The sequence below is a fragment of the Vulpes vulpes genome, chromosome 4 (assembly GCF_048418805.1).
Source record: "Vulpes vulpes isolate BD-2025 chromosome 4, VulVul3, whole genome shotgun sequence".
NCBI lineage: Eukaryota > Metazoa > Chordata > Mammalia > Carnivora > Canidae > Vulpes > Vulpes vulpes.
The window spans coordinates 13095202-13121833 of record NC_132783.1 but is presented as its reverse complement, the minus strand read 5'-3'; the positions used below and the strand labels follow the sequence as shown (position 1 = coordinate 13121833).

General features: G+C 35.1%; 1 protein-coding gene across 17 annotated transcripts in view; it reads left to right on the top strand.

Moving 5' to 3' along the window:
• The window catches only part of LARP1B (La ribonucleoprotein 1B), a 128349-nt gene that overhangs the window by 32294 nt on the left and 69423 nt on the right, over positions 1 to 26632 (top strand). For 7 of the 17 annotated variants that reach the window (XR_012000926.1, XR_012000925.1, XM_072755272.1 and 4 more), the window contains 2 exons: positions 4738 to 4910; positions 12910 to 13275. Coding sequence is in view for 12 of the 17 variants with exons in the window: in XM_072755272.1 (XP_072611373.1) it covers positions 4738 to 4910; positions 12910 to 13275 (539 nt within the window). In the remaining 5 variants the exon portion in view is untranslated. Of the gene's footprint in view, positions 1 to 446; positions 2041 to 4737; positions 4911 to 9969; positions 10048 to 12909; positions 13276 to 26632 lie in introns of those variants that run through there. The other 10 variants (XR_012000924.1, XM_072755270.1, XM_072755273.1 and 7 more) reach the window with 4 other exon arrangements.

The window sequence follows — 26632 nt, the reverse complement described above, 5'->3', positions numbered from 1 at the left end:
TAAATTCTATTCATTTTGCCCCCACCCCTCAGAGCCATAAGTTATGAAGGGATTTAAGAATTATGGGTAAAGCTCTGCCTTATTCTTAAATTGTGTACTTTGTCATGTGTGGAATTTATACCTATCTTAATTTTACTAGATGATTATAGATATGTTGTGTCGGTTTCCTCTTGTAAGATTGGTGTAGTCTAAAGTTGTTTAAAAGTCTTAAGACTCAAGAGTGGGGCTGACTTTAATTTGTTACTAGTGTGCTTCAATCTTGTAAAGATGGGATGACCTATATTCAAAAGCAGCATTGGGGTACTGTTATGAAGTTATTATAGGTTAAAGGATTGATGGTGATTAGAATTTCCAAAAACTGCTTTAATATTAAGAATTATTTTCCTGGATCCTTTTTAAGACATTCCCTCTTGGGAAAAAAATGTGTGTGCTTAAACTTTTTTCAGTCAGGGTGATGATCTACTGATGCTTGGATGTCATTTGATCGAATATGCAGAGGAATAGGTGACTCACTGAAATATTATAAACATTGGAACAAATCGTGCTGCAGAAATGAAAGCGACCAGACTTACTGCTGTGCAAGAATGTCTACTCCCAACTCCTTGTGGAGGAGGTTGGGCCACCACTACACTGGAGATAAACGCCTTTGTGATGATGAGGAGAGAGACCAGAGGACTGCAGTGGTTTTTATAGGAGCCACCCATTTGTGTGTAATTAGCCTGAGCTGCATGTGCTACTTTTATTTACGGTGGGAAAGTTAATTATCATTCTGGGAATATTGCAAGATACTGTCTTATCCTTCCAGACTTGTGTACCTGTGTCCCAATCAATAAAGCAAACCTAGAGAGGCACGAGTGGCATTTCCCAGATTGTTAGGTCCTTTGCTATTTGATTTGCTCTTCTGTGTAGTGTACAGTGTACAGCTCCCATGTTGTCATCTTACTTCACATGGACTATACGATGTGTTAATGTGGACATTGAAGGATAAGAAATTTGAGAAATAAACAAGACTATTTTTTTTTCTAAACTCCTCAAAATATATTTTTTATACACCAGTACGTGACGTGAGACCTGCCATCAATAAAGTACCGATGGACAGTCTGACAGATATTTTTATTTAGTGTTCCTTTGATTGCAGCCCTCTGTGCCTCTAACCTTAGCAAGCAACTTGGGCAGATGTTTTAAAAGTTGAAGAAAAGTGATATTTTTTAGGTTTTCTTAAAGACTTAATGTCTGATTGTATGAGTTAGATTAATTTATTTGTGTAAATTTGGGGTCCAAGATGACATTTTTAACCTGCTTATGAACAGGCATTAGGTGGGTTAGATAAAAATAGAAAATACTTTTTTCACAGGTTAGCTAAGGTAGGTCAGTTAACTTGGTGATGCCTGTTCATTTAACCATTTATGCATTATTAATAAAATTTGCAAGAATAAAATCACAATGTCTTGTACATTTTGTGTTTTTTAAATATACTCATTTACATCTCATACATATTATCAAAACAAATCACTGTATATTTAAATGTCAAAGTTCTTAGGTTCTTTAGATTATAGATCTGTAATTAGATGGATAATGAAGGTATATTGAAAGAATGTTCGTAGAATTACACAGATTCACATTACGCCATAGGAATAAATACGTAAATTCAGCCTTTTCCATGAATTTCTGCCTTTAATAGTTACCCTCTGATGAGAAAGCCTTAGGTCCTAAATTCATTAGAGAGAATTGTCACCAAAAATTTGAAATGGATGTAGGAATAGGAAAAGTAGATGGTGTTTATCTGTACCTTTAGGTAAAGAAATTTTATCTATATCTTCTCTCTCTGATGAGAAGACTTTAAATTTTAAAAACCTAACCATTGATGTATATTTTATGAGGGATTTATGTGGTTAGATATTTAAACATTTTTGTTTTTTTTCATCAAAGAAATTAAAATGTCTATTTTTCCCTCTATGGAGGTTGAATTGTGTAACATGAGTTCACCTTTGCACTGAACAGAGGACCTCAATGCACCAGAAAATGTTGATTATGGGAATGGTAAGATGTTAATTTTAAAATTTAGGTTTTACAGTTCTGTGGATATAGTATTATAGTATCAACTCTTTAAGTAAAAGGATTTCATTCATCAAAATTGAGAGAGGTACCTGACCATCTTGGGGTTTTTGGTATTGTTTTTGGTTCTTTGAAAAATGTGTAGAAGGATCCTTAATTTTGAATTTTTGAATAAGCTGTGGAATTTCCTTTGAAAAGTTACAGAAGTATTCCTGAATGTGCCACACATAAAGTATTTAATCCTTTTAAAGCAATCTATATAATTACCTGGTTTCACAGTGGATAAAGAAGTCAAATTAGATAGATAATCATGGAATATATATGGTGATTTACCTCTGGAGAGTGATGTTGACAATTTTCAATTAATGAAAACAGCAAAGATAAACTTTTTTCTGTTTTCACAAATTAGAACCTTTAAGTGTCAAAGTATGCATCTAAATTTTTATCTGTAAGTTTAATGTCAAGTCATCCAAGTAATATTCATTTGTTCTTAGAAGATTAGGGCTTTACCATTACCTTTAAATTTTGTACACATAATGTTTGAAGTCTTTTCATTGTAAAAGAAAAATAATGTGGTAATTATAAGTAATTACAAGGTGAATATTTCCCTTTAAAAACTCAGACTATTCTAAATTTTATTGTCTTACCCAAATTCTTTGGTATTTTGATGTCATTTAATTTATAAGCACATGTTGTGGATATAGTAAAATTGTTGAGTTCATGGTAGAAACTTTCAAGCTTAGAGAGTATTTAGAGATGATTATATAATAAACTTAAGTAGGCATTTAAAGATTAAATTTCTGTGTTAAAAATAGTAGTTAACTGATTTTCCCTTCCATGTGCCAGGTGGTGTTCTTATAACTTATATGTGAACTATGCGTAGTAATTTAGTTAATTCTCGCACTTGCTAGGGTGGTGGTTCTTAGTCTATTTTCACTGCATGAGCGTAGGTGATTTATAGGATTAGAAATAGGGTTTTCTGCTATTTAATGTTTTCCCATTCCTATAACTTTAATATTAATACTTGCAGCCCAAGTCTAGCATTTCACTGGTACTACCTCTGTGGATCAATTGATAATATATGTACTGTTAACTAAGAAAGTTGTAAGCTGCAATGTCCAATAAAAATACAGTGTTTGCTGCACATGTAACCCTAATAATTTTAAAGCCTGAAAAGTCATAAAACAAATGAAACTAATTTTAATGATACTTAAAATATTTTAATATACCCAAATATTGTAACATTAATATAAAAATTTTATATTAATTAACATTAATATAAAAAAAGATCCATTTTATATTTTTAGATTTTTTTGAAATCTGATATGTACCTTACTTACACTTACTAGCACATTTTAGGACTACTCCTGTTTCAAGTGCTCATTAACTCCATGTGACCAGTGGCTACATACTGGACAATGCAGTTTTAGAGTCTTTTCTGTTACGAAGCAATGTATTCTTAAAATAGTCATTTGATATTTGAATCCTGGATCTAACTGTGTTCATGGAGAGGATAATAACTTATTTGATTCTAGCATGTAGTAGATGAGAGTAAAATCTTGGAATATTCTTCTCAAACCCAAACTCCTGGAATGTGCCTTTCCATTTTCATTTAGTAAATAAAATAATTGTTTCTGTTGATTTATATCAGCTTTCTATATGTAATATTCAACCTTTGCAATATTTTCAAGTAACTGACTTTCAGGACTAAATTAAATGATGTTTAGAATTTTAGAGTATTAATTTGTACTTAAAACATTTTGTCCAAAGGAAGTACATATTGCATTATAACTTAAAATAAGTATTCTTTTGACTTTAAAAATTTTTTTAAAGTGATTAGGATTTTATTTATAGAGCATGCATTTATTTTGATTATATAGTGTGGAGAAAAGCATTTTTAATTCCATCAGAGTTTTAAAAAAATGTTTTAAATTTTATGGCCAGGGCAATGTAAATTGTTTTATTAAAGGTTTTTATTTTTTGAGAGAGACAGAAGGAGCATGGGGGGAGGGGTAGAGGGAGAAGCAGACTCCCCACTGGGCAGGGAGCCTGATGTGGAATTCCTTACCTGAGCTGAAGGGAGACAGACCCTTAAATGACTGAGACACCCAGGTGCCCAGGGCAGTGCATTTTAATGTGACATTCTGTTCTTTATAGTATCCAGTATGAGCTAAGTGGGTACACTGCATTTAGGTAAAACTCTTTAAGCAAAGGAAATAGGAAAAGTATGAATAATGACTGCCTTACTATAGATTATAACAGAGCAGTAAAGGACTGATAACTGCCTTGAATAAAAATATGCATTTACTCTATGGCTTAATAGTGTTTGAGATTCCATAATTTCATTATAATTGATAGATTTTAAGATTTCACAGGGAATTAACTCCTAAATTAGATGTATTATCACAGTTAGTGACTCAATTGATATGCTTAAGAAGTTTAAATGAATGTGATCTGTGTAAGAGTTGGTGACATTTCTTTTATCTATTATTCATTGGCTTCCCTCAGATACATCTTACATTACATCTTTTCAGGTTTGAAAGTCTTTGGAAAAATTGTAATTGAGATTTGATTGATCATGTTTTTGTTGAAAAAAAAAAAATCAAGCCCAAGTAAAGAAAATGAAGTATTTTGTCAATAAGAAAACCATTGTTTTAACTAAGTACTAACTTAAAATTTTAGAATCTGCCCCAAATTCTCCAAGAATTGGAAGTCTGCTGAACTCAAAGAAAAATACTGAAACAAGTAATCTTCAAGCAATGTCTAGAGGTTTGTCTACTAGTTTGCCTGACTTGGACTCAGAACCTTGGATAGAAGTAAAAAAGAGACATCGTCCATCTCCAGTGAAATTGAAGGTAAATTGTTATAAACCAAGTGAAGTGTAGTACATTCCTGTAGTAAGGCCAGTGTATTTTGTTTGTCAAGTAAATATATAAAATTTAGAAAAGTTTAAAAAATTGTAAAAATTGGATCCATTGGCCATAAGTAAAAACAGTTTACTCAGTAGTTGAAAATAAGTTAAAAAATTTATCTTGGGATGCCTGAGTGGCTCAGTGGTTGGGCGCCTGCCTTTGGTTCAGGGAGTGATCCCGGATTCCTGGGTTTGAGTCCCACATCGGGCTCCTTGCATGGAGCCTGCTTCTCCCTCTGCCTGTGTCTCTGCCTCTCTCCATGTCTCTCATGAATAAATAAAATCTTAAAAAAAATGATTTGAGAATATTTTGACATGGTCTTTTTACTTGTGACTAAATTCAAATTTTTTAAAGCTGACAATATTTATAAATTGTGAATTTGTATTACCAGTTTGTTATTATTTGTGACCTTATTATTTCTAAAGGGTACAAACAGGTATATATTTGTTTTGGTGATTTTTGTGTATGCTGAGAAAGGAAAAAATTGATTTCTTAAGAGTGCATGAGGGAGTGAGATGTTATGAAACCACAGGAGAGATTCTTGATGGCAGAACTGCTGTATTTTTGACTCATGTTTGGATACACAAAATTTCAAATGTGCTAAAAATTGCTCTGATCTAAACCATAAATAAAGTAAGTACAAATAATGGGAGATTTCAGTAAGATTAATGGGTTATTTCACATTTCAGTGTATATGTTGTTTGTAATATTGTGCTATATACTTTAAGATGTAACTATTGAGAGAAACAGGGTAAAAAAAATTGTGAGTTTTCTGTTTGTTGCAACTGTATATGAATGTACTATTAGCTCAAAGTAAAAAGTTTACCACAAATAAATGCGGAAAGAGTGGTACTCCAATGATTCAAATATTGAAAGTAAGCTCTGTAAGGAGAAGGTAAGGTCACTGAAAATAATAGGACCTGGAATTGGGAAGGATAAAGAAGACTATCAGATTGAAGAGTATTATAAATAAGGCTCTTTATCCTTACCATCACAGCATGAAGAAGGGAAGCATGAAGGGATTTAAGAGTGATTCTCTACTGGAGGAATGGAGTGATGAAATGTTGCTTCATTGGGGTATTTGGCAATGTCTGGAAACATTTTTGGTTGTTAAAACTGGGGGAGTGCTATTGCATTTTGTGAGTGGAGGCCAAAGATCCTGCTAAACATCCTACAGTGCACTTCCCTTTCCCCAAAACAAAGAATTATCATGCCTAACAGGTCAGGAATGCTGAGGTTGGAAGACCCTAATCAAAACCCTAAAATCAAATTTTAATTAGCAATGGTGGCTAAGCATGGTGTATTTAAATGTTAAAAGAGGTGGTTCTTATTATTTTTACCCCCTTTAGGAGGGGACATCTGGGTGGTTCAATGGGTAAGTGTCCAACTCTTGGTTTTGGCTTAAGTCATGATCTCAGGGTGGCCAGATCCAGCCCCATGTGGGACTTAGCACAGAGTCTGCTTGAGAGTATCTTCACTTCCCTCATGCTCCCTCCCCATTCCTCCCCCTACTTATGCTCTCTCTCTCTCAAAAAAATTTAAAAATAAAAATAAATAAGTCTTTTTAAGGATCTATACCCTAAAAACTATAGAACACTTCTGAAAGAAATTGAGGAAGACACAAAGAGATGGAAAAATATTCCATGCTCATGGATTGGCAGAATTAATATTGTAAAAATGTCAATGTTACCCTGGGCAATTTACATGTTTAATGCAATCCCTATCAAAATACCATGGACTTTCTTCAGAGAGTTAGAACAAATTATTTTAAGATTTGTGTGGAATCAGAAAAGACCCCTAATAGCCAGGGGAATTTTAAAAAAGAAAACCATAGCTGGGGGCATCACAATGCCAGATTTCAGGTTGTACTACAAAGCTGTGGTCATCAAGACAGTGTGGTACTGGCACAAAAACAGACACATAGATCAATGGAACAGAATAGAGAACCCAGAAGTGGACCCTGAAATGTATGGTCATCTAATATTCGATAAAGGAGGAAAGACTATCCATTGGAAGAAAGACAGTCTCTTCAATAAATGGTGCTGGGAAAATTGGACATCCACATGCAGAAGAATGAAACTAGACCACTCTCTTGCACCATACACAAAGATAAAATCAAAATGGATGAAAGATCTAAATGTGAGACAAGATTCCATCAAAATCCTAGAGGAGAACACAGGCAACACCCTTTTTGAACTCGGCCACAGTAACTTCTTGCAAGATCCATCCACGAAGGCAAATGAAACAAAAGCAAGAATGAACTATTGGGACTTCATCAAGATAAGAAGCTTTTGCACAGCAAAGGATACAATTAACGAAACTAAAAGACAACCTACAGAATGGGAGAAGATATTTGCAAATGACGTATCGGATAAAGGGCTAGTTTCCAAGATCTATAAAGAACTTATTAAACTCAACACCAAAGAAACAATCCAAGATCTATAAAGAACTTACTAAACTCAACACCAAAGAAACAAACAATCCAATCATGAAATGGGCAAAAGACATGAAGAGAAATCTCACAGAGGAAGACATAGACATGGCCAACACGCAAATGAGAAAACGCTCTGCGTCTCTTGCCATCAGGGAAATACAAATCAAAACCACGATGAGATACCACCTCACACCAGTGAGAATGGGGAAAATTAACAAGGCAGGAAACAACAAATTTTGGAGAGGATGCGGAGAAAAGGGAACCCTCTTACACTGTTGGTGGGACTGTGAACTGGTGCAGCCACTCTGGAAAACTGTGTGGAGGTTCCTCAAAGAGTTAAAAATAGACCTGCCCTACCACCCAGCAATTGAACTGCTGGGGATTTACCCCAAAGATACAGATGCAATGAAATGCCTGGACACCTGCACCCCAATGTTTCTAGCAGCAATGTCCACAATAGCCAAACTGTGGAAGGAGCCTCGGTGTCCATCGAAAGATGAATGGATAAAGAAGATGTGGTTTATGTATACAATGGAATACTACTCAGCCATTAGAAATGACAAGTACCCACCATTTGCTTCGACGTGGATGGAACTGGAGGGTATTATGCTGAGTAAATAAGTCAATCGGAGAAGGACAAACATTGTATGGTCTCATTCATTTGGAGAATATTAAAAATAGTGAAAGGGAATAAAGGGGAAAGGAGAAAAAATAAGTGGGAAATATCAGAAAGGGAGACAGAACATAAAGACTCCTAATTCTGGGAAACGAACTAGGGGTGTTGGAAGGGGAGGAGGGTGGGAGGTGGGGGTGCCTGGATGGCAGGCACTGAAGTGGGCACTTGACGGCATGAGCACTGGGTGTTATTCTGTATGTTGGCAAATTGAACACCAATAAAAAATAAATTTATTATAAAAAATAAGTTTTTAAAAACCTAAAGCAGCTTTCTCAAAACGAGATTTTCTAAAGAACTTTATTTCTATATTTATCATGGCAAATAACATCGCTGTATAGCTAGGGAGGATAAGGACCATGTCCTGACAAAAACAAAACAAAAGGATAGTGTCCTGGATCATTGACAAAGATTGTATAGTATTGTATTTATTCCAAGATCTATGTTTTTTCCTTCACATTAGAAAAACTCCACATTTCAATATTTCTTTTAAAATAATGGTTCCTACTTTATATACTGTTGGTAGGGGAATAAATTGATACAGCCACAGAAGATAGTATGGAGTTTCCTTAAAAAGTTTAAAAAATCAAAATTACCATATGATCAGGTATTCCACCATTGAGTATTTACCCAAAGAAAATGAAAGTATTAATTCAAAAAGACATGCTAATGTTTATTGCAGTATTATTTACAATAGGCAAGATATGGAAGCAACCTAAGTGTCCATTGATAGATGAATATAGATAGGGAAGATAGTGTATACATATATAATGGAATACTAGCCATAAAACAGGATGGAGATCATGTCATTTGTGACATTTGGATCTGGGGATATTATGCTAAGTGAAATAAGTCAAACTAAAAAAGGCAGATACTATTGGATTTCACTCAGGTGGAATCTAAAAAACAAAATAAAAAGTGAAAAAAAAAAGCAGACTCAGACCTAGACCTGTAAATACAGAGAACAAACTGATGTTTCCCAGAAGGGCAGAGGATGAGGGGATATAGACAAAATGGGTGAAGGGAGAGGGAGATAAAGGCTTCCAGTTATGGAATGAATAAATCATATTAATAAAAGATACAACATAGAGAATGTAGCCAATGATATTGTAAGAGCATTTTATGGTGACAGATGGTTGCTACACTTGTGAGCACAGCATAACATAAAGCTTAGTTGAATTGATATGTTCTACACCTGAAACTAATGCAGCGTTGTGTATCAACTATTCTCAAATAAAAAAGAAATATTTTCTCTTTCTTACAGGAGCTGGCAAAGGAAAGTTACGAAGTACCAGAAATTAATACAAAGACTAGTTAGGTGCCAAGCAACTTAAAATTCTCCAAAACTGATTTCTTTTTCTAAAGGGGCTTAAATTCAGGGAGTGTGCTAACTAATAAAGCAAAATTGTTCTGATTTTTAAAAACAAAATAATGATTCCTATTAAAATTAATAGCATCTTTGACTCAATTAGAAAAAAAGAGTTTTTGGAAGGGTAGATATTGGATTCCGATATATAGGGCCAGAAAATTGCTAATGACATGTATGTATGTATGTATATATGTATTTATTATTTACTTACTTATTTATATTCTGTTTGTTTATTCATGAGAGATAAAGGCAGAGACACAGACAGAGGGAGAAGCAGGCTCCATGCAGGGAGCCCGATGTGGGACTTGATCCCAGGTCTCCAGGATCACACCCTGAGCCAAAGGCAGGGCCAAACCGCTGAGCCACCTGGGCTGCCCGGCATCTGGGTTTTTTTTTTTTTTTTTTTTTTTTTTGATTCTGGTTTTAATAGTGGAAAGAGAATTATATAAAATCTAGGACCTTCAGTTTTATGGCCAAAGATTGTTGGTGCCATTAGTAAGATCTGAAATGTATTCTGCTATTACAGAGTAAAGATCTGGCTTGGAGGAAAGCTGACTTGACTGTAGGTTCTGGGGGCCTAGATATTTCAGTGATACCTGCTAAGGTAGGTTACTTAATGACAACATTGCTAACATACTTAGGAAAAACAATGATCATTTAAAAATATACATTCTAGAGTGGGTATAGCTGTTCAGAGATAGTTTTAGAAATTTAAAAGCTTTTCCACTGTTTCCTTGGTCAGTTTTTTCTTGTGAAATTTCGTCCCTTTAGATTTTTTTGTATCAGGTGATTTTATTGTTGTTGAGGTTTTAAGATTAGTTCTTCATCCCCACTCTTAAAATTTCAGATGATATACTCGAGTTGGTTTGTTTTTATTTACGGTGTTGAATATTCATGTCCTTTATTTGGGGAAAACTTATGTTTCTTTCTTTTTTTTTTTTCCAAGTTTTGGTATTTTTTATCTGATGTTTGATTTATCATCTGGCTACTGTTTTTCTGGAGTTGGAGACTTAAAAAAGATTGTGTATTATGATATTTCCACCTTTTTTTGAGTCCTCTTTTAGGGTTATGATTATTTGTTAATATGTGGTGATCTTTAGTTGATGGTTCATATTAGTTACTGATAAATTGGTATGGACTTCTTTTGTGGCCTTGAAGATCTGCTCATCTAGACAGCTTTTCTCCTGAATGTGAAGTGTGATTGTGCACACTTTTGGTTAAGAGTAAAAGTCCTGTTAGACTTCTAGACCTTGGCAGAGAATGCTAGTTCTGGGTCTCCAGAATTGATAAAATCAGTACTTTTCTCTGGGAGATGGAATTCCTTAGTGTACTATATTCATTGGTAAAATTATCTTCTCATTTTCCCCATAACCCTGTTCTAGAAGTTTAGAATAATACTGGGATTTTTTCGGCTTCTTTCCATGAACACTCTCTTAGCAAATCTTTGTTTAGAAAGCAATTCTTGGACTTTAAGTCAGGAGCAGATTTTATAACTTCATATTCTCAGATAAGGGTGTTGGATGGACTGTTCTAGCTGTATTCTATAATTGGTTTCTCAAATATCCATTTTGATGGCTGTCACATAGTCTGTTTCTGCTCATTTTGCTTGCCATCTCAGAACTTTCTAGGACTTCAGTGGAATAAGTGTCTGTCTTTATATGGATTCAAAGTTGCTGTTTCCTTTAGCCTTATTCTTTAATTTATTTACTTATTTATTTATTTATTTATTTTTAAAGATTTATTTATTTATTCATGAGAGATACAGAGAGAGAGGCAGAGACACAGGCAGAGTTGGAGAAGCAGGCTCCATGCAGGGAGCCCGATGTGGGACTCGATCCCGAATCCCAGGATCACACCCTGAGCCAAAGGCAGACGCTCCACCACTGAGCCACCCAGGCGTCCCCTTTTAGCCTTATTCATTATCAGTCCAATCCCATTGGCTTTCTACCTTCCAGAAAGTCAGAACAATTTCTGATTTTTCTGATAGTATAATACTTGTTTTTATATTGATATGAATTTATTCTTTTCTTTACTGTGAATCATTACTACAAGTATGCTCAGTTAAGTCCTCTTCAACCTCAAATCTCTTGTCTCTTCCTCATGAATGAAAAAAATTTTTGTTTGAAACAAATTTAAATATAACTGATATAAAGTAAAAAGAGACTCTGTCCAAGGTTTACCACTATTAACAGTTCAGTGTTTATTCTCAGACTTTTTTCATGTCCTTGCAAATGTGAATACAAAGGTATATAGTTTTTGTTTTTAAATATATTCATAATGTGTTAAAACTTTTTTTTTTTTTTTTTTTTTAAGTAAAAGCATCATGGACTGTCTTCCAGTTACTAGAGTATTAGTTCTGTCCGGGCAGTTACTAGTTATTATTGTATATCCTTTCCTTGAACAGTACTTGGCTCACAGTGAGGACCCAGATAATTATTGACTGAATGACTATATGCTGCATTAATAGAAATTCTGAGAGAGAGGGATTGTTTTATTCTAGGCAGAAGAGAGTTAGCATTTGCTGAAGGATAAGGACTGATCAAAGAATGGCCTTGGAAAATGACATTGAGAAGTCTTTTTTGTGTTAAGAATTTTGTAAATCTAGACTAGGTTGGATTTTAGAAGATCTAGGATCTAATGTTTTGGACTTGTTATGTCATCTAATGGGAAGCAATTTTAATCTTTTCAGGAAGGGTCAAGTTCAACAGTTTAGTGCATGTTAGGGTAAATTTAATAGGAAAACCCGGCCACAGTAAGTGAGGGTGAAGATTGGGCAGAGGGATTAGCTAGGAAACCTAGCTAATGGCATTAATATAATTGCGAGGATTCAGACTAGGAAGATTATTGAATTTGGAAGTCAGAAAACCTTGATTGTTCTAATCCTGACTAATTCAGAAATTGTGGACAAATTAATTTCATATCTTTAAGCCTTTTTCCCCCTCATCTGTAAGATGAGTTGGTCTGCTAAAATGGATGGACTTAGGCACCATTCTAATTTTATTTTTATTTTTTAAAGATTTTATTTATTTATTCATTCATTCATGAGAGACCTAGAGAGAGGCAGGCAGAGACAGAGGCAGAGGGAGAAGCAGCTTCCATGCAAGGAGCCCAATGTGGGACTCGATCCCAGGACCGCGGGATCAAGCCCTGAGCCAAAACCAGATGCCTAACTGCTGAGCCACCTCGGCATCCCACCATTCTAATTTTAAAGGAGTCTTTCTTTAATCCTCCTTTTACTCAATTTTGTTTTTTTTTTTTTGTTTAGCTAAACTTAAGTGTTTAGCAAATTCTTTGCATTTATTGGGTCAGAACAATACTGTCTTGATTTTCTTTCATAATTTGCCTGCTAACTAGTCGCTGGACTTACAGGCTTTATAATACTAATTTGTAACATTATTATGTGATGTTTATTTTTAAAGTGACAGAAATGTTTGTTTGTAAGTAAAATGCCATTTTCTTCCATCAGGAATCATCATCTCTACCTGAAGAGGCATCAAATCAGCTGTATCCTTCAGATGAGCAAGAGCAAGAAGAGCTTGATTTTTTATTTGATGAAGAGATAGAACAAATAGAAGGACGAAAAAACACATTTACGGATTGGTCTGATAATGATTCAGATTATGAAATTGATGACCAGGATTTAAACAAGATTTTAATTGTCACTCAGACACCACCTTACATGAGAAAACATCCTGGAGGAGATCGAACAGGCAACCACATGTCTCGGGCAAAAATTACATCTGAACTTGCTAAAGTCATTAATGATGGCTTATATTACTATGAACAGGATCTATGGATGGGAGAAGATGAAAACAAACACACAGCCATAAAGGTAATTTTTTGTGGCTAACATTTCTGCTGATACCAGTTTTTAAAATATATGTTGGTTCCCTGCATTTTCCTGAATTTGAAGCTTTTATTTTATTATATTTTGAATATGAATAAATAAAATGTTGAAAAATTCCCAGAATATATCTGATAGTCATAACCTGAGAAATAATTTTATTAAAATGACAGTGAAATGAGTACTTTAATTTCAAAAAAAATTAGCACTCACTGACTAAAACCGTTTTTTCAAGTGAAAAACAATAAGGAGGCTCTTTCATATAAGAAGGAAAAAAATCTGAAGTTATGGACAAGCTTAGTTTATATGCTCATTTCTTACCTTGGCCTATTATCACCCCAGCTAAATGAGCAGGGCTTTAGAGAAGGTTTACTTTTGTTGCTCCCTTTCATCATTCTCTCCTTAGTCTATGGTGCTGTTTAATGGTAGTGGAACTGGTTGTGGACAAAGTATAGCAGATTAAAGTAGCTGATTGTCTCTGCTTGTACAAGCACCCTTGTTGTATTAGGGGTGCTCTTTGAAACCTTGTTCCAATTTTTTATCTTCTTGAATTTCACCCCACATTCTGATATTTTATTAAGGTAAAATATATAAGAACCAGAGTAGTCTACTGACACTCTGCATTCCTTTCATAGGAATTTTAATGATAAAGATAGGAATTAAAGGGTTCCTTTTCTGACATTAAAAAAGTTAAATATTTGTTTGGGGGATAGAATAATGGGTAAGTTGTGTAACTATACTATGCCAAATAAAAGAGAGATCTTGGTCAGAAATAGTTACAGTTTGTAGGAAGAAATCACTGTCAACTAGTGATTGAATAGAAGTGGCAGTCCATGGAGGTTCATATCCTTAACAAGAAGTGTGCTTTCCTTCTTGGCTCTTCATTTCTTCTTCTTTCTGGAACTTCTATCAGTGCATTCATCCGCTTCCCTTCTCTAGCCATTGCTTTTTTGGAGATGATGCCTCAGGTTATTGTAACTTTTCTGTGACTTAGGAGCCTGAAGAGTTCTCTCTGTCTGCTGCTATGAAAAGGAAGTGTGTTTTTATAGTTTCTTGGTTTAAAGTCTTTCCTTGTCTAAGCATTGTTATTTTATTTGTGACACTTAGGTTCTCTAAGTAATCTCTAACTTAAATCCTTTTGGAACAGAAAGAGCTAGAAATAAATAATAGGTTAAAGTTACACTCTCTCCATTCCCTCTCTGTCTACCCTGCTTTGTTCTTCACTGTCTACCTTTCTGTATATTGCACTTTTCTGTTTTGATCACATGGATATAAGATCTATTAAGATGGGAATTTTTGTCTTATTTTGTACACTATTCTATCTCTAGTGCTACAACAGTTCCTGGCACAGTAGTGCTCAGTTCATATTTGTTAAATGGATAAATGGATTATGGATTAAACATTATGAACTAACCAAAGAAAATCTAACCACCGTTGACAATATTGCTTCTGTGGGGAAATTCTTTGAGTTCCTAATAACTTTCAGGCCATCTGTCTGTAAGCATTATGGCTCTTTCATAAGCATATTGTATTTTATTTATTTTTTATTTTTAAAAATATTTATTTATTCATGAGAGACACACAGAGAGAGGCAGAGACACAGGCAGAGGGAGAAGCAGGCTCCACGCAGGGAACCTGATGTGGGACTCGATCCCAGGACTCCAGGATCACGCCCTGGGCCAAAGGCAGGCGCCAAACCACTGAGCCACCCAGGGATCCCTGTATATTGTATTTTAGCCTGTATGTACATTCTTATCACCTGACTTATTCCCCTTGTTTCTAATTTTGTTCAACATGTAATTTCTGATTACAGTTGTACTTTTCCTGTGGGTCTGCTTAAAGGGAAAGAAGACAATGATATAATATATACTTGTTAAACTCCTGCTGTGGGCCAGACATTGTGCTAGGTGCTATGTATGGAATGGGAAGATAACAATAGAGTCTCTACATGCCTGGTTTTCACCAATCATTGGGAGGACAGACATTGAAATAAACCCACAATAAATAATCATAAACTAACAAAAATATTTTTTAAAGAATTTAAAATTTATTTATTTATTTATTTGAGAGAGAGTGAGAGAGAATGGGAGCAGGGAGGAGAGGGAGAAGCAGGCTGTCCACAAGCAGGCAGCTTAACATGGGGCTTCATCCCAGGACCCTGGGGTCATGACCTGAGCTGAAGATAGACACTTAACCAACTGAGCCACCCAGGCACCCCTATGATAAACATGCTAAAAGAACAGGATGCTACTGGGTTGGATTGTCAGGGAATGAATACTTCTGAGAAAGTCATAGTTACAGTGAAATCTGAAGTATGCATAAGATTAAACCCTGCAAAGACCAGGTAAACCATGTTGTAGGAAAAGGAAATGGCAAGTGGCAAGGATCTGAGGGAGGAAATAATTTGGTATATGTGAAAAACTGAAAACAAGTCCATTTGTTTATAGTATTATAGAAGAGGACAGTTATGGCAGTATATAGACAGAAGTCTGATCATATATGGTTTTGTGGGCCATGTTAAATAGTTTGGAATTTATCTAAAGTTCAAATAAAGTACCTTGGAGAGTATTACAGAGGCAATAGGACATAGTCTAATTTTTCTTTTTCTTTTTTAAACGATTTTATTTTAGAGCAAGCAGGGGGAGGAGCAGAGAGGAGGAGAGAGAATCTCCAGCAGACTTTGTGCTTAGTGTGGAGCCCGACATGGGGTCACGACCCTGAGATCATGACCTGGGCTGAAACCAAGAATTAGATGCTTAACTGACTGAGCCACCTAGTTTTTATTTTAAAAGATAACTCTGGTTATTGTGATAGAAAATGGACTAGAGGGACTCCTGGGTGGCTCAGCAGTTGAGCGTCTGCCTTTGGCTCAGGGCGAGATCCCAGCATTGGGTCCTGCATCAGGCTCCCTGTGGGGAGCCTGCTTCTTCCTCTGCCTATGTCTCTCATGAATAAATAAATAAAATTTAAAAAAAAAGAAAAGAAAAGAAAATGGACTAGATAGAAAGGTACAGGAGTACCAGAAGAAATCCACTTGGGAGGTTATTAAAAAGTAGTCTAGAAGATAGGTATTGGTAACTTAAGGTAACTTGGTAGCAGAGGAAATGTTGAAATAAAACCCAGAGCTGAGCCCCAAGGAATCATCATTTAGGAGTTTTAATAGGAAGTGATGCTGTGGAAGCTAAAAACTGACTTTACGGAAAAGAATGATCAGATGTGTCAAGAACTGGACAGACTGAATAAGATACAAATAACAAGAATGCCAGATCAATACAGTGGTTGATTTTTTTTTTTTAAGATTTTATTTATTTATTCATGAGAGACACAGAGAGGGAGAGGCAGAGGCATAGGCAGAGGGAGAGCTCCCTGTGGGGAGACTGATGTGGGACTCAATCCCAGGATCTGGGGTCATGACCTGAGCTGAAGACAGACGCTCAACCACTGAGCCACCCAGGTGTCCTAGTTGGTGATCTTTTCTGACTTTGCAAAAGGATTTTTTGCTGGATCCAGAAGTTCTATTGAACTGCACGAGACTGAGTATAGGCTTTCTGTTTCTGCCATGTTCTTACTGCTGAGAACAACTCAGATGGCCTTTAAATAGATGAGAAAACATCTACTTGAAATTCTTAAAGATTGGCCAGGTAAGTTACTATCAGAAGAAAACCATAAAGAAGTGTGGCATATTGAAACCAGTGTTGTCCTAGAGACCATTTGGGAATTTGGGGAATTTGGGAGATCAACTTTGCAGAACACCCCCAAATAAAGGGGGGGAAGACACAAACCTGGGGCTCAGCCAAAGCTGGGGATTCCAGCAAGTCTTCTATTGGTGCCTAAAAGAAATAGATCCTCAGTGAAAGAGAACTTAACTTGCTTTCTCACTTGCTCCTCTAAGGACTGTAAAAGAATTTCCCTAGTTGCGCTGAACAGAATAGGAAGAAAAAAAACATGACCTAGAACTTAAAATCATGCAACTTAAATTCTTAGTATCTATTTTTAAAAACTTATTTATGTGTTTATTTATTCATGAGAGACACAGAGAGAGAGGCAGAGACATAGGCAGAGGGAGAGACAGGCTCCCTGTGGGAGACCTGATGTGGGACTCATCCCCAGGACCCGGGGTCATGCCCTAGCCAAAGACAGACTCTCAACCATTGAGCCACCCAGACGTCCCAAATTCATAATGACTAATGTAAACTGAGCCACCCAGACTAATTCTAAATGACTAATGTAAACACTAATCATGAATTTAACGTGATTGTGACCTGTTAATTTCCCAGAAACCTAGCAGAAGCCAATATAGCTCCTTTGTGAGGACATTTACTTTTATCCTAGACCTTGAATAACTTACTCAAATTATCTTAAAAGGAAAGTGTGAGCAGCTCACAAAATTAATAGTCAAACAAGGAAATATGGTACCACATGTGAGTAATAATGTGAGAATACCATATCCTGAAGTAATTTAGATAATGGGATTAGAAAACAGAATATGGAGTAGCCGTTTACTGTGCTTAAAGAAATATGTGTAGGGACGAAGAAATTGTAAACCAATAACATTCCTAGAATTTCTGCAAGTAAAAACAGTTAGGGTTAAAATTAATCATTTGAAGGAATTAACAGCAGATTAGATACAATTAGAGAATCATTGAATTAGAAGACCGTTTACAATAAACTACTTAGAAATCAGCACAGAAAGGAAAAGAGATAGAATATATGAAAGAATATGGAATGATATTCCAGGGAGTCTTTGCTATTATTTACTACATTTCAAATCAAGTTATAGGATTTAATAGCTCCTGGATTTTATAGCTTTTTATTTCTGAAAAAAGATTTAAAAAAATAAGAAATGTGAAATAGAGTGATAAAAATGGTCTAAAATAGACAATCTTAGTTTCAGAAGGAAAAGTGAGAGAAAATGGGTTAGAGCCATTATTTTAAGAGGTAATATCTGGGACTTTTTCTGAATTGGGGAAAGATACCACAGTAGAGCTGCCAGGAAAAAAAAAAAGGAAGATTACATTTAATGGACAGTGAACAGCTGACTTTCCAACAGTTAACAGTCGATTGCAACAAACAATGGAATAATAGTATTAATATACCAAGAGAAAATAGCTATCAACTTATAATTGTATGCCTTGCAAAAAAATGTCTTTTATGTAAGAGGGTGAAATATAATGAGAGAGATTGTAACTAGGAAAGCCTCATCAAGAGAAAGTGCAAAAGTGGAATAAATGATTTCATATGCCAGATATATAGAAAGGACTGCAGAACAAAGCAAGAGCTATGTGAATAAATCTAAATACTAACTGTATAACTGTCTTGGAGATTTAACATGAACACAAACTTGGAGAGAGCAAATAAGTGAATAGTATTTAAGGTACTTTTGTGTCTAGTGAAAAGACTGATTAGTTTTTAAAGTTTTTGTACTGCAGTTTGAAGAACACCCATTCAAAAATAAAATTAGAGGAAATAACTGTGAAACTAGCAGAAAGGGAAAATGTAGAATAAGAAGGGACTTCTAGCACAAAAATAAAGCGGCAGATTTGTTTGTTTATTTGTCTGAGAGAAAGAGTGAGGGAGAAAGAGGAGGCAGAAGGAGAGAATCTCAGTCAGACTCTATGCTGAGTGTGGGACCTAACTTGGGACTTGATCTCATGACCTGAGATCATTACCTGGGCTGAAATGAAGAGTTGGACGCTTAACTGACTGAATCACTCAGGCAGGCGTAAGGTGGTAGATTTAATAAACCCAGGTATTTAGATAGCAAAAATAATGTCATCAGAGTATATGTAAATAAAATTGGTTATATTATTTACATATAATGTAATCAATTTTATTTACATGTGACATCTGAAAGATAAGGGGGAGCATATACTATAAACTACTAACCAGCCAAATCGATCTGTAGATTCAGTGTAATTTACAATATCCTATCAATATCCTAACTGGCTTCTTTGCAGAAATTGATGAGATGATCTGAAATTTATATTGAAATTCAAAGGACCCACAATAGCTTAAACAATCTTGGGAAGGAACAAAGTTGAATTCAATCACAGTCCTTACATTAAAACAGTGTTGTTACTAGGATAAACATAGACAAATAGGTCAATGAAAGAGAATTGGAAGTCCGAAATAAACCCACATGTCTGTTCAACTGACTTTTGACAGTGCCTAAAGCATTCAGTATCAGTAGGGAAAGCATAGTCTTCTCAAAAGTTGTCTTGGGACAGACAAGTGGATATCCATATGCAAAAGAATATATTAGATGCCACCCTAACTCACATGTACAAAGATTAACTCATTTGAATTAAACATCTAAATATAAGAGCAAAAACTATGCAATGATTGCAAGACAGAAGAAAATCTTCATGACTTTGTATTTGACAGTGGTTTCTTATATGACTCCAATAGCACAAGCAACAAAAGAAAAAAATTGGGTATCATAAAAAATTTTTAAATTTTGTCCTTCAGAGAACATCTTGAAGAAAGTGACTAAAAAAAAAACCACTATTTACATTAGCACCTCTCCCCAAAATGAAATAATGAGGTATAAAACTAATAAAATATGTATGAGATCTCTATGAGGAAAATGATAACTGATGAAAGAAAGAACAACTAAATGAGACAGGAAGACTCAAATTTTTTAGTTTTCCCTAAACTGATAGGTAGATTGAATGCAGTCCCAATCAATAAGATTCCAGAAATTTATTTTGTGGAGATGGACCAACTGGTTCTAAAATTTATACAGAGGCAGAAAAACAGGATTGCAGTACAGCATTGAAGGAGAACAGTTAGAGAACTGATACTTCCTGACTTCAGAGTTACTATAAAGCTGCAATGATTCAGACAGTATGGTATTGGTAAAAGAATAGACAAATCAATGGAACACAATAGAGAGCCCAGGGATAGACTTCCAGTAATACAGTAAACTGATCTATGACAAAGGAGCAAAGATAATACAATGGAGAAAATATAATCTTTCAACAAATAGCAATGGAACACCTTGACACCTACATGTAAAAAAATTAATCTAGACGCAGACTGTATTTTTTCACAAACAGTAACTCAAAGTGGATCATACCTACATGTGGACTCCATGCTGAGCCTGACGAGTGGCTCAATCCCACTACCTTGAGATCACAGCCTGAGCCGAAAGCAGGAGTCCCACTCAACGAGTGGAGCCACCCAGGTGCCCCTGGTTGATGACTTTTTAGGTACAACTCCATAAGCAATGTCCATGAAGGAAGAAATTGTTAAGTTGGACTTCCTTAAAATGAAAAAAAACTTCTGCTCTGCAAACAACACTGTCCATAGTGAGAAGACACACCACATACTGGAAGAAAATGTTTTCAAAAGACACATAGTGGACTGTTATCCAAAATATACTAAAATTTTTTTTCTTTAAGACTTTATTAAATGATGTGAAAACAACCTGATTAAAAAATGGGCTAAGATCTGAACAGATGACATTTCACCAAAAGAAGTTGTACAGTTGGTGGATAAACATTTACTCCACATCATGCCATCAGAGAAATGTACATTTAAATAATGAGATAGTACTATGTCCACGTTAGAATGAACAAAAATCCACAACCCTGAAAACATCAAATGTTGAGGATATAGAGCAATCAGAACTCTCATTCCTGTTGGGAATGAAAAATTTTAACAGCCACTTGGGAAGACACGTTTGTTTTCTTACAAAACTAAACATACCCTTACTACACTATCTAGTAATCACCTTCTTTGGTACTTACCCAAAGGAACTGAAAACTTAAGGCCACACAAAAATCTGCATATGTTGGGGCTGCTCGCAGCCTCAGTCAATAGAGTGTGTGACTCTTTGATCTTGGGATTGTGAGGTTTTGCCCTGTGTTGAAGGTAGAGTTTACTTTTAAATATCTGCACATGTTGTTTACAGCAGCTTTATTCATAATTGCTGAAACTTAGAAGCAACCAAGGTATCCTTTGGCAGGTAAATGGATAAACTGTGCTATATCTAGATAATGGAATATTATGCATTGCTGGAAAGGAATGAGCAATCACTGGAGGAATCTTAAATGCATATTATTAATGAAAGAATCCAATCTGTAAAGGCTGCATACTTACAGTATGATTCTAAATATTTGAGATTCTGGAGAAGGAAAACTATGGAGATCGTAGAAAGATCCAAGATGGCCAGGGTTTAGGAGGGGAATAAATGAATAGAACAGAGCAGAGAGGTTTTTATAGTGCAGTTCAACTTTTCTATATGATAGTAAATGGTGAATACATGTCTTTATTTGTGTATCAAAACCCATGGGATATACATACCAAGAGTGAAACTTTGTATAAACTATGGACTTCAGGTGATTATGATGTTGCAGCATAAGCCCACTGTTTGTAACAAATGTAAACACTTGGTGCAGAATATTGATATTGGGGAGTCTCTAGAGGAGTAGGGTATGGTGAATTCTGTATTTTTCTTATAATTTTGCTTGAAGCTAAAGCTGTAAAAATGTTTTTAAAAAGCTGATTAGGAGAATATGTTTCCAGATCATATTTTTATTAAAGGACATTTATTTGTAATAAGGAACTGATAAGTCCATAATAAAAAGACAATCCAATTATAAAATGAGCACAGAATCTGAATAGACTTCTTTTCCAGAGAAGATAAACAAATGGCTAATAAGCCCATGGAAAATTAGTTAACATCTGCTACCATAGGAATGAAAAATCAAAATCACTGTGAGAATCCCACCTCATATAGACTAGGATGATTATAATAAAAGAGAGAAAATCAGCTGATGAATGGATAAACAAAAAGTGGTTTAACCATATAAGAGTATTATTTAGCAATAGGAAGAAATGAATTTACTGATACACACTGCAACATGAAAACATTATGCTAAGTACCACATACTATATGATTGCTTGAATGAAATATCCAGAATAAACAAAAATTAGATTGGTGATTGTGTAGGGTGGAAATTTCTTTGGTAGGATGCAGAGAGTGATTGCTAATGGGTACTGGGTTTCTTTTTGGAGCGATGAAAATGTTGTAATATTGATTGTGATGATGATTGCAAAATTGTGTATGATAAAAACCAGTTGAATCATACACTGGGGTAGATGGTACTATATGTGAATTATATCTTAATAACTTTTTTTTTAAAGTCAGTGCTATCCAAAGTGATCTACAGATTCATTGCAATCTCAAGAGCCTAATGGCATCTTTTACATAATTAGGCAAATTAGTATTAAAATTGGTATGGAATCTTATGCCACCCTGAAGAGCTAGAAAAGTTTTTTTAAAAGAATACAGTTGGAAATACCACATTTCTTAATTTCAAAACATTAAACTATGATAAAGCTGTGTGATATGAGCATACAGACAGACATAGGATAAATGAAGTAGAATATAGAGTCCAGAAATAAACCTTTGAGTCAACTGTATGATCAATTGATTTTCAATATATGTGCCAAGATCACTACATGGAAAAGACAATCTCAGCAAATGGTGTTGGGGAAACTGATTAGTCACATGTAAAAGAGTAAAGTTGGACCCTTCCCTTAACATCATATGTAAAAAGATTTTAAAGATTAAAGACTAAAACTATTAGAAAATACAGGGTGAATCTTCATATTTGATTTGGCGATGATTTCGTAGATATGACACTCAAAGCATATAATAAAACAGTTTGGAATTCATGAAAATAAATAACTTATGTATATTAACTTAAAACAATGAAAAAGTCCCCTACAGAAAATACTTGCATATCATCTGATTAAAAGTTAATATTTTTAATATATAAAGAAATCCAGCAACTCAGCAAGAAACCCAGTTTAAAAAATCAACAAAGGGCTTGAATAGACTTTTCTCCAAAGATGATCTACAAGTGTCTAATGAACACATGAAAATATGTTCAAATAAGTCAATTGGAGAAGGACAAACAGTGTATGTTCTCATTCATTTGGGGAATATAAATAATAGTGAAAAGGAATAGAAGGGAAGGGAGAAGAAATGGGTAGGAAATATCAGAAAGGGAGACAGAACATGAAGACTCCTAACTCTGGGAAACGAACTAGGGGTGGTGGAAGGAGAGGTGGGTGGGGGGTGTGGGTGACTGGGTGACGGGCACTGAGGGGGTCACTTGACAGGATGAGCACTGGGTGTTATTCTGTATGTTGGCAAATTGAACACCAATAAAAAATAAATTATTATTTTAAAAAAAGAAAATATGTTCAATGATCACTGTTTATTAATAAAATCAAAATCACAATGAAGTATCACTGCCCACTCAGTAGGATGGCTACTTTCTTTTTTTATTTTTATTTTTTATAGATTCCATCCATTTATTCATGAGAAACACAGAGAGAGAGGCAGAGACATAGAGGGAAAAGCAGGCTCCATGCAGGAAGCCCCATGTGGGACTTGATCCTGGGACTCCGGGATCATGCCCTAAGCCAAAGGCAGACACTCGACTGCTGAGCCACCCAGGCATCCCAAATGGCTACTTTCAAAGTAAAAAGTAAAACCCAGAAAATTGCAGTTATTGGAGAGGATGAGGAGAAATTGGAACCCTTATGCATTGTTGGTGGGAACATAAAATGATATAGCTGCTATTGAAAACAGTATGGCTGTTCCTCAAAAAACTGAACGGATATTTGTATAGTTATGTTTTTAGCAGTAGTATTCACAGTAGCCAAAAACTAAGCCGAATGCCCATCATTAGGTGAATGCATGAACAAAATGTATATGCATTTAGTGGAATGTTACTCAGCTTTTAAAAAGGAAGAAGATCTATCACATAATACAATATAAATGGTCCTTGGGGACATAATAAGTGAAATAAGCAACAAAGACATACACTATGTGATTCCACCTCTAAAGTGAGGTACTGAAGAGGTAAAATTTATAGGAACAAAGCAGAATGGCAGTTGCTGCTGAAGAAGAAATGGGGAGCTAATTAGTATAGAGCTTTAGTTTCTCTAAATGAAAAAAACTGGTTGTCTGTTGCTTAACAATGAATATATTGAACACTACAGAACTGTATGTACACTTACAGATGGTTAGGCTGGTAAATCTTACATTAAGGTTTTTTATTCCAATTAAAAGTAAAAATTGTAAAAGAGCATCTAGCTACCTCCCAAATAAAAAGTAAGCAAAAAAAGCTGTTTTATATATTGATATCATAATTGTTTTACAAAGTAGATTTGAAAAAATAAAGCATTACGAGTGCTAAAGAGTCCTTTTGTGATGATTAAAAGTAAAGAGACTATCAGAAAAGAGTAACATTTTTTTTAATTTTTAAAAATTTGACAGCACAAGCAGGGGTAGTGGTAGGCTTCCTGTCAAGCCGGGAGCCCAACATGGGGCTCAATCCCTGGACTCTGTGATCATGACATGAGCCAAAGGCAGACACTTAACCGACTGAGCCACCCAGGCGCCCCAGAAAAGTATAACTTTAATTTTTTTTAAAGATTTTATTTATTCATGACACACACACACACATAGGTAGAGACACAGGCAGGGGGAGAAGCAGGCTCCATGCAGGGAGCCCAATGTGGGACCCGATCCTGGGACTCCAGGATCACACCCTGGGCCAAAGGCAGGCACTAAACTGCTGAGCCATCCAGGGATTTCTGAAAAGTATAACTTTAAAATGTAATGTATTTAGTATCAAACAAATGATAGAACAGATCCACAGTCACATTGTGATTTAATTTACTTCCAAAGTAAACAAGGACTAATCAATAAAAAATAAGAGTAATTTGAGAAATAACTGTACCTAGCTTCTATAGAGTACATGATCTTTCTGAGCATATCTGTAGTACTTTGAGTTTCAGTGGTGTATAAAGTGAATTTCAAGGCATTAATATTACATAAAACACTATTAGTGGGATTAAGTTAGTTTAAAATAAAAGTTAAGTAAATTAATAAGACGCTGTATGTTTTAGAACAAAGATTATATGTTAATTAACTCACCAATGAAGAGATCAATACTGGAAATTAGAAAATCTAAGTGTACTGATTGCTGAATTTAAGAAGTACACCTAAAGAGATAGGCTTAACTGCAGATATTAGAGGAGGAAATGCTTGAAATTAATAAGTCGATCACCAGCATCTGCTATATAAAAAATTTCTCTGAAATCTTAGAGGCTTAAATAAGAATTCTTATATTGCTTGATACTGGCTTTGGTTTGGCTGTTGCAGCCGTGTGTGTATGTGTCTCTTCATTTTGGGAATTCATGCTGAAAAAAGTGCAGCTATTATATAGTAGTTGCTTATTCGTTCACATACCTGGATGAACGAGGTGCTGAGCTAAAATGTATAGATGTATTTAAAGTTGATGCTTAGATGTTCTTTATGTAATTTCTTACATTCAGTTGGCTAGAGCAAATGATGTGGCTAAATTTATGGGGTTGGAGATGTATATTCTCAAAAGGCATAAAAAGTGAGTATGCATGATCCCTTAATTTAGGGAATGCAGGCTTTGAACAACAATACAATCTGCTGCTATGGCTTCCAAGATGGTAGAAGTTTAAAAAAGAATTAACAAATCGCCATAAAAGTATATGGAAATAAATAATTAGATCTAACAACAAAATTCATCATACCACCACTTAATTATTTGAAAAGACTAAAATTTATGAAGAAAAAGGAGGAAAATGTACCTCTTTTCACTGCAGTGAAATTGGGGATGTAATTACTGACTATGGAGAAATTTAAGAAGGAATTTTAGACCAATAATTTGGATATATGGTTATGGAAAAATTTCTAGAAAAATATGTAATTTAGCAAAATTTATTGGAAAAGGAAGTTGATAGAAACCATTTTTATAAATCTTCAGACTTGGAGAAAATTTGGCTTTAAGTAGCATGTGGGATCCTTGGGTGGCTCAGTGGTTTGGTGCCTGCCTTCGGCCTAGGGCGTGATCCTGGAGACCCGGGATAGAGTCCCACATCGGGCTCCCTGAATGGAGCCTGCTTCTCCCTCTGCCTGTGTCTCTGCCTCTTTCTCTCTGTGTCTCTCATGAATGAATAAATAAAATCTTAAAAAAAAAAAAGTAGCATGTTTTTCTAAAATTGGTGTAATTCCAGCCATGCACGAGGTTCCAGTGAATACAGCTAATAGTAGGTATGCAGATACTTTGTTGAATGAGTGGGGGGAAAAAGAAATATGCCACTTATTTTTTGAAAAGAGCATAACCTTGATACTGATACCTGAAAACATGAATGAGAAATTCCTGAGAATATGAATGAATTTCCAGCTTTACAGGTTATCTAGGTATAAATATTTTAAACTTAAAGCAAATCAAATTCATTGTTTTTAAAGAAAGAGGATAACCACATTTTCATTTCATTAATG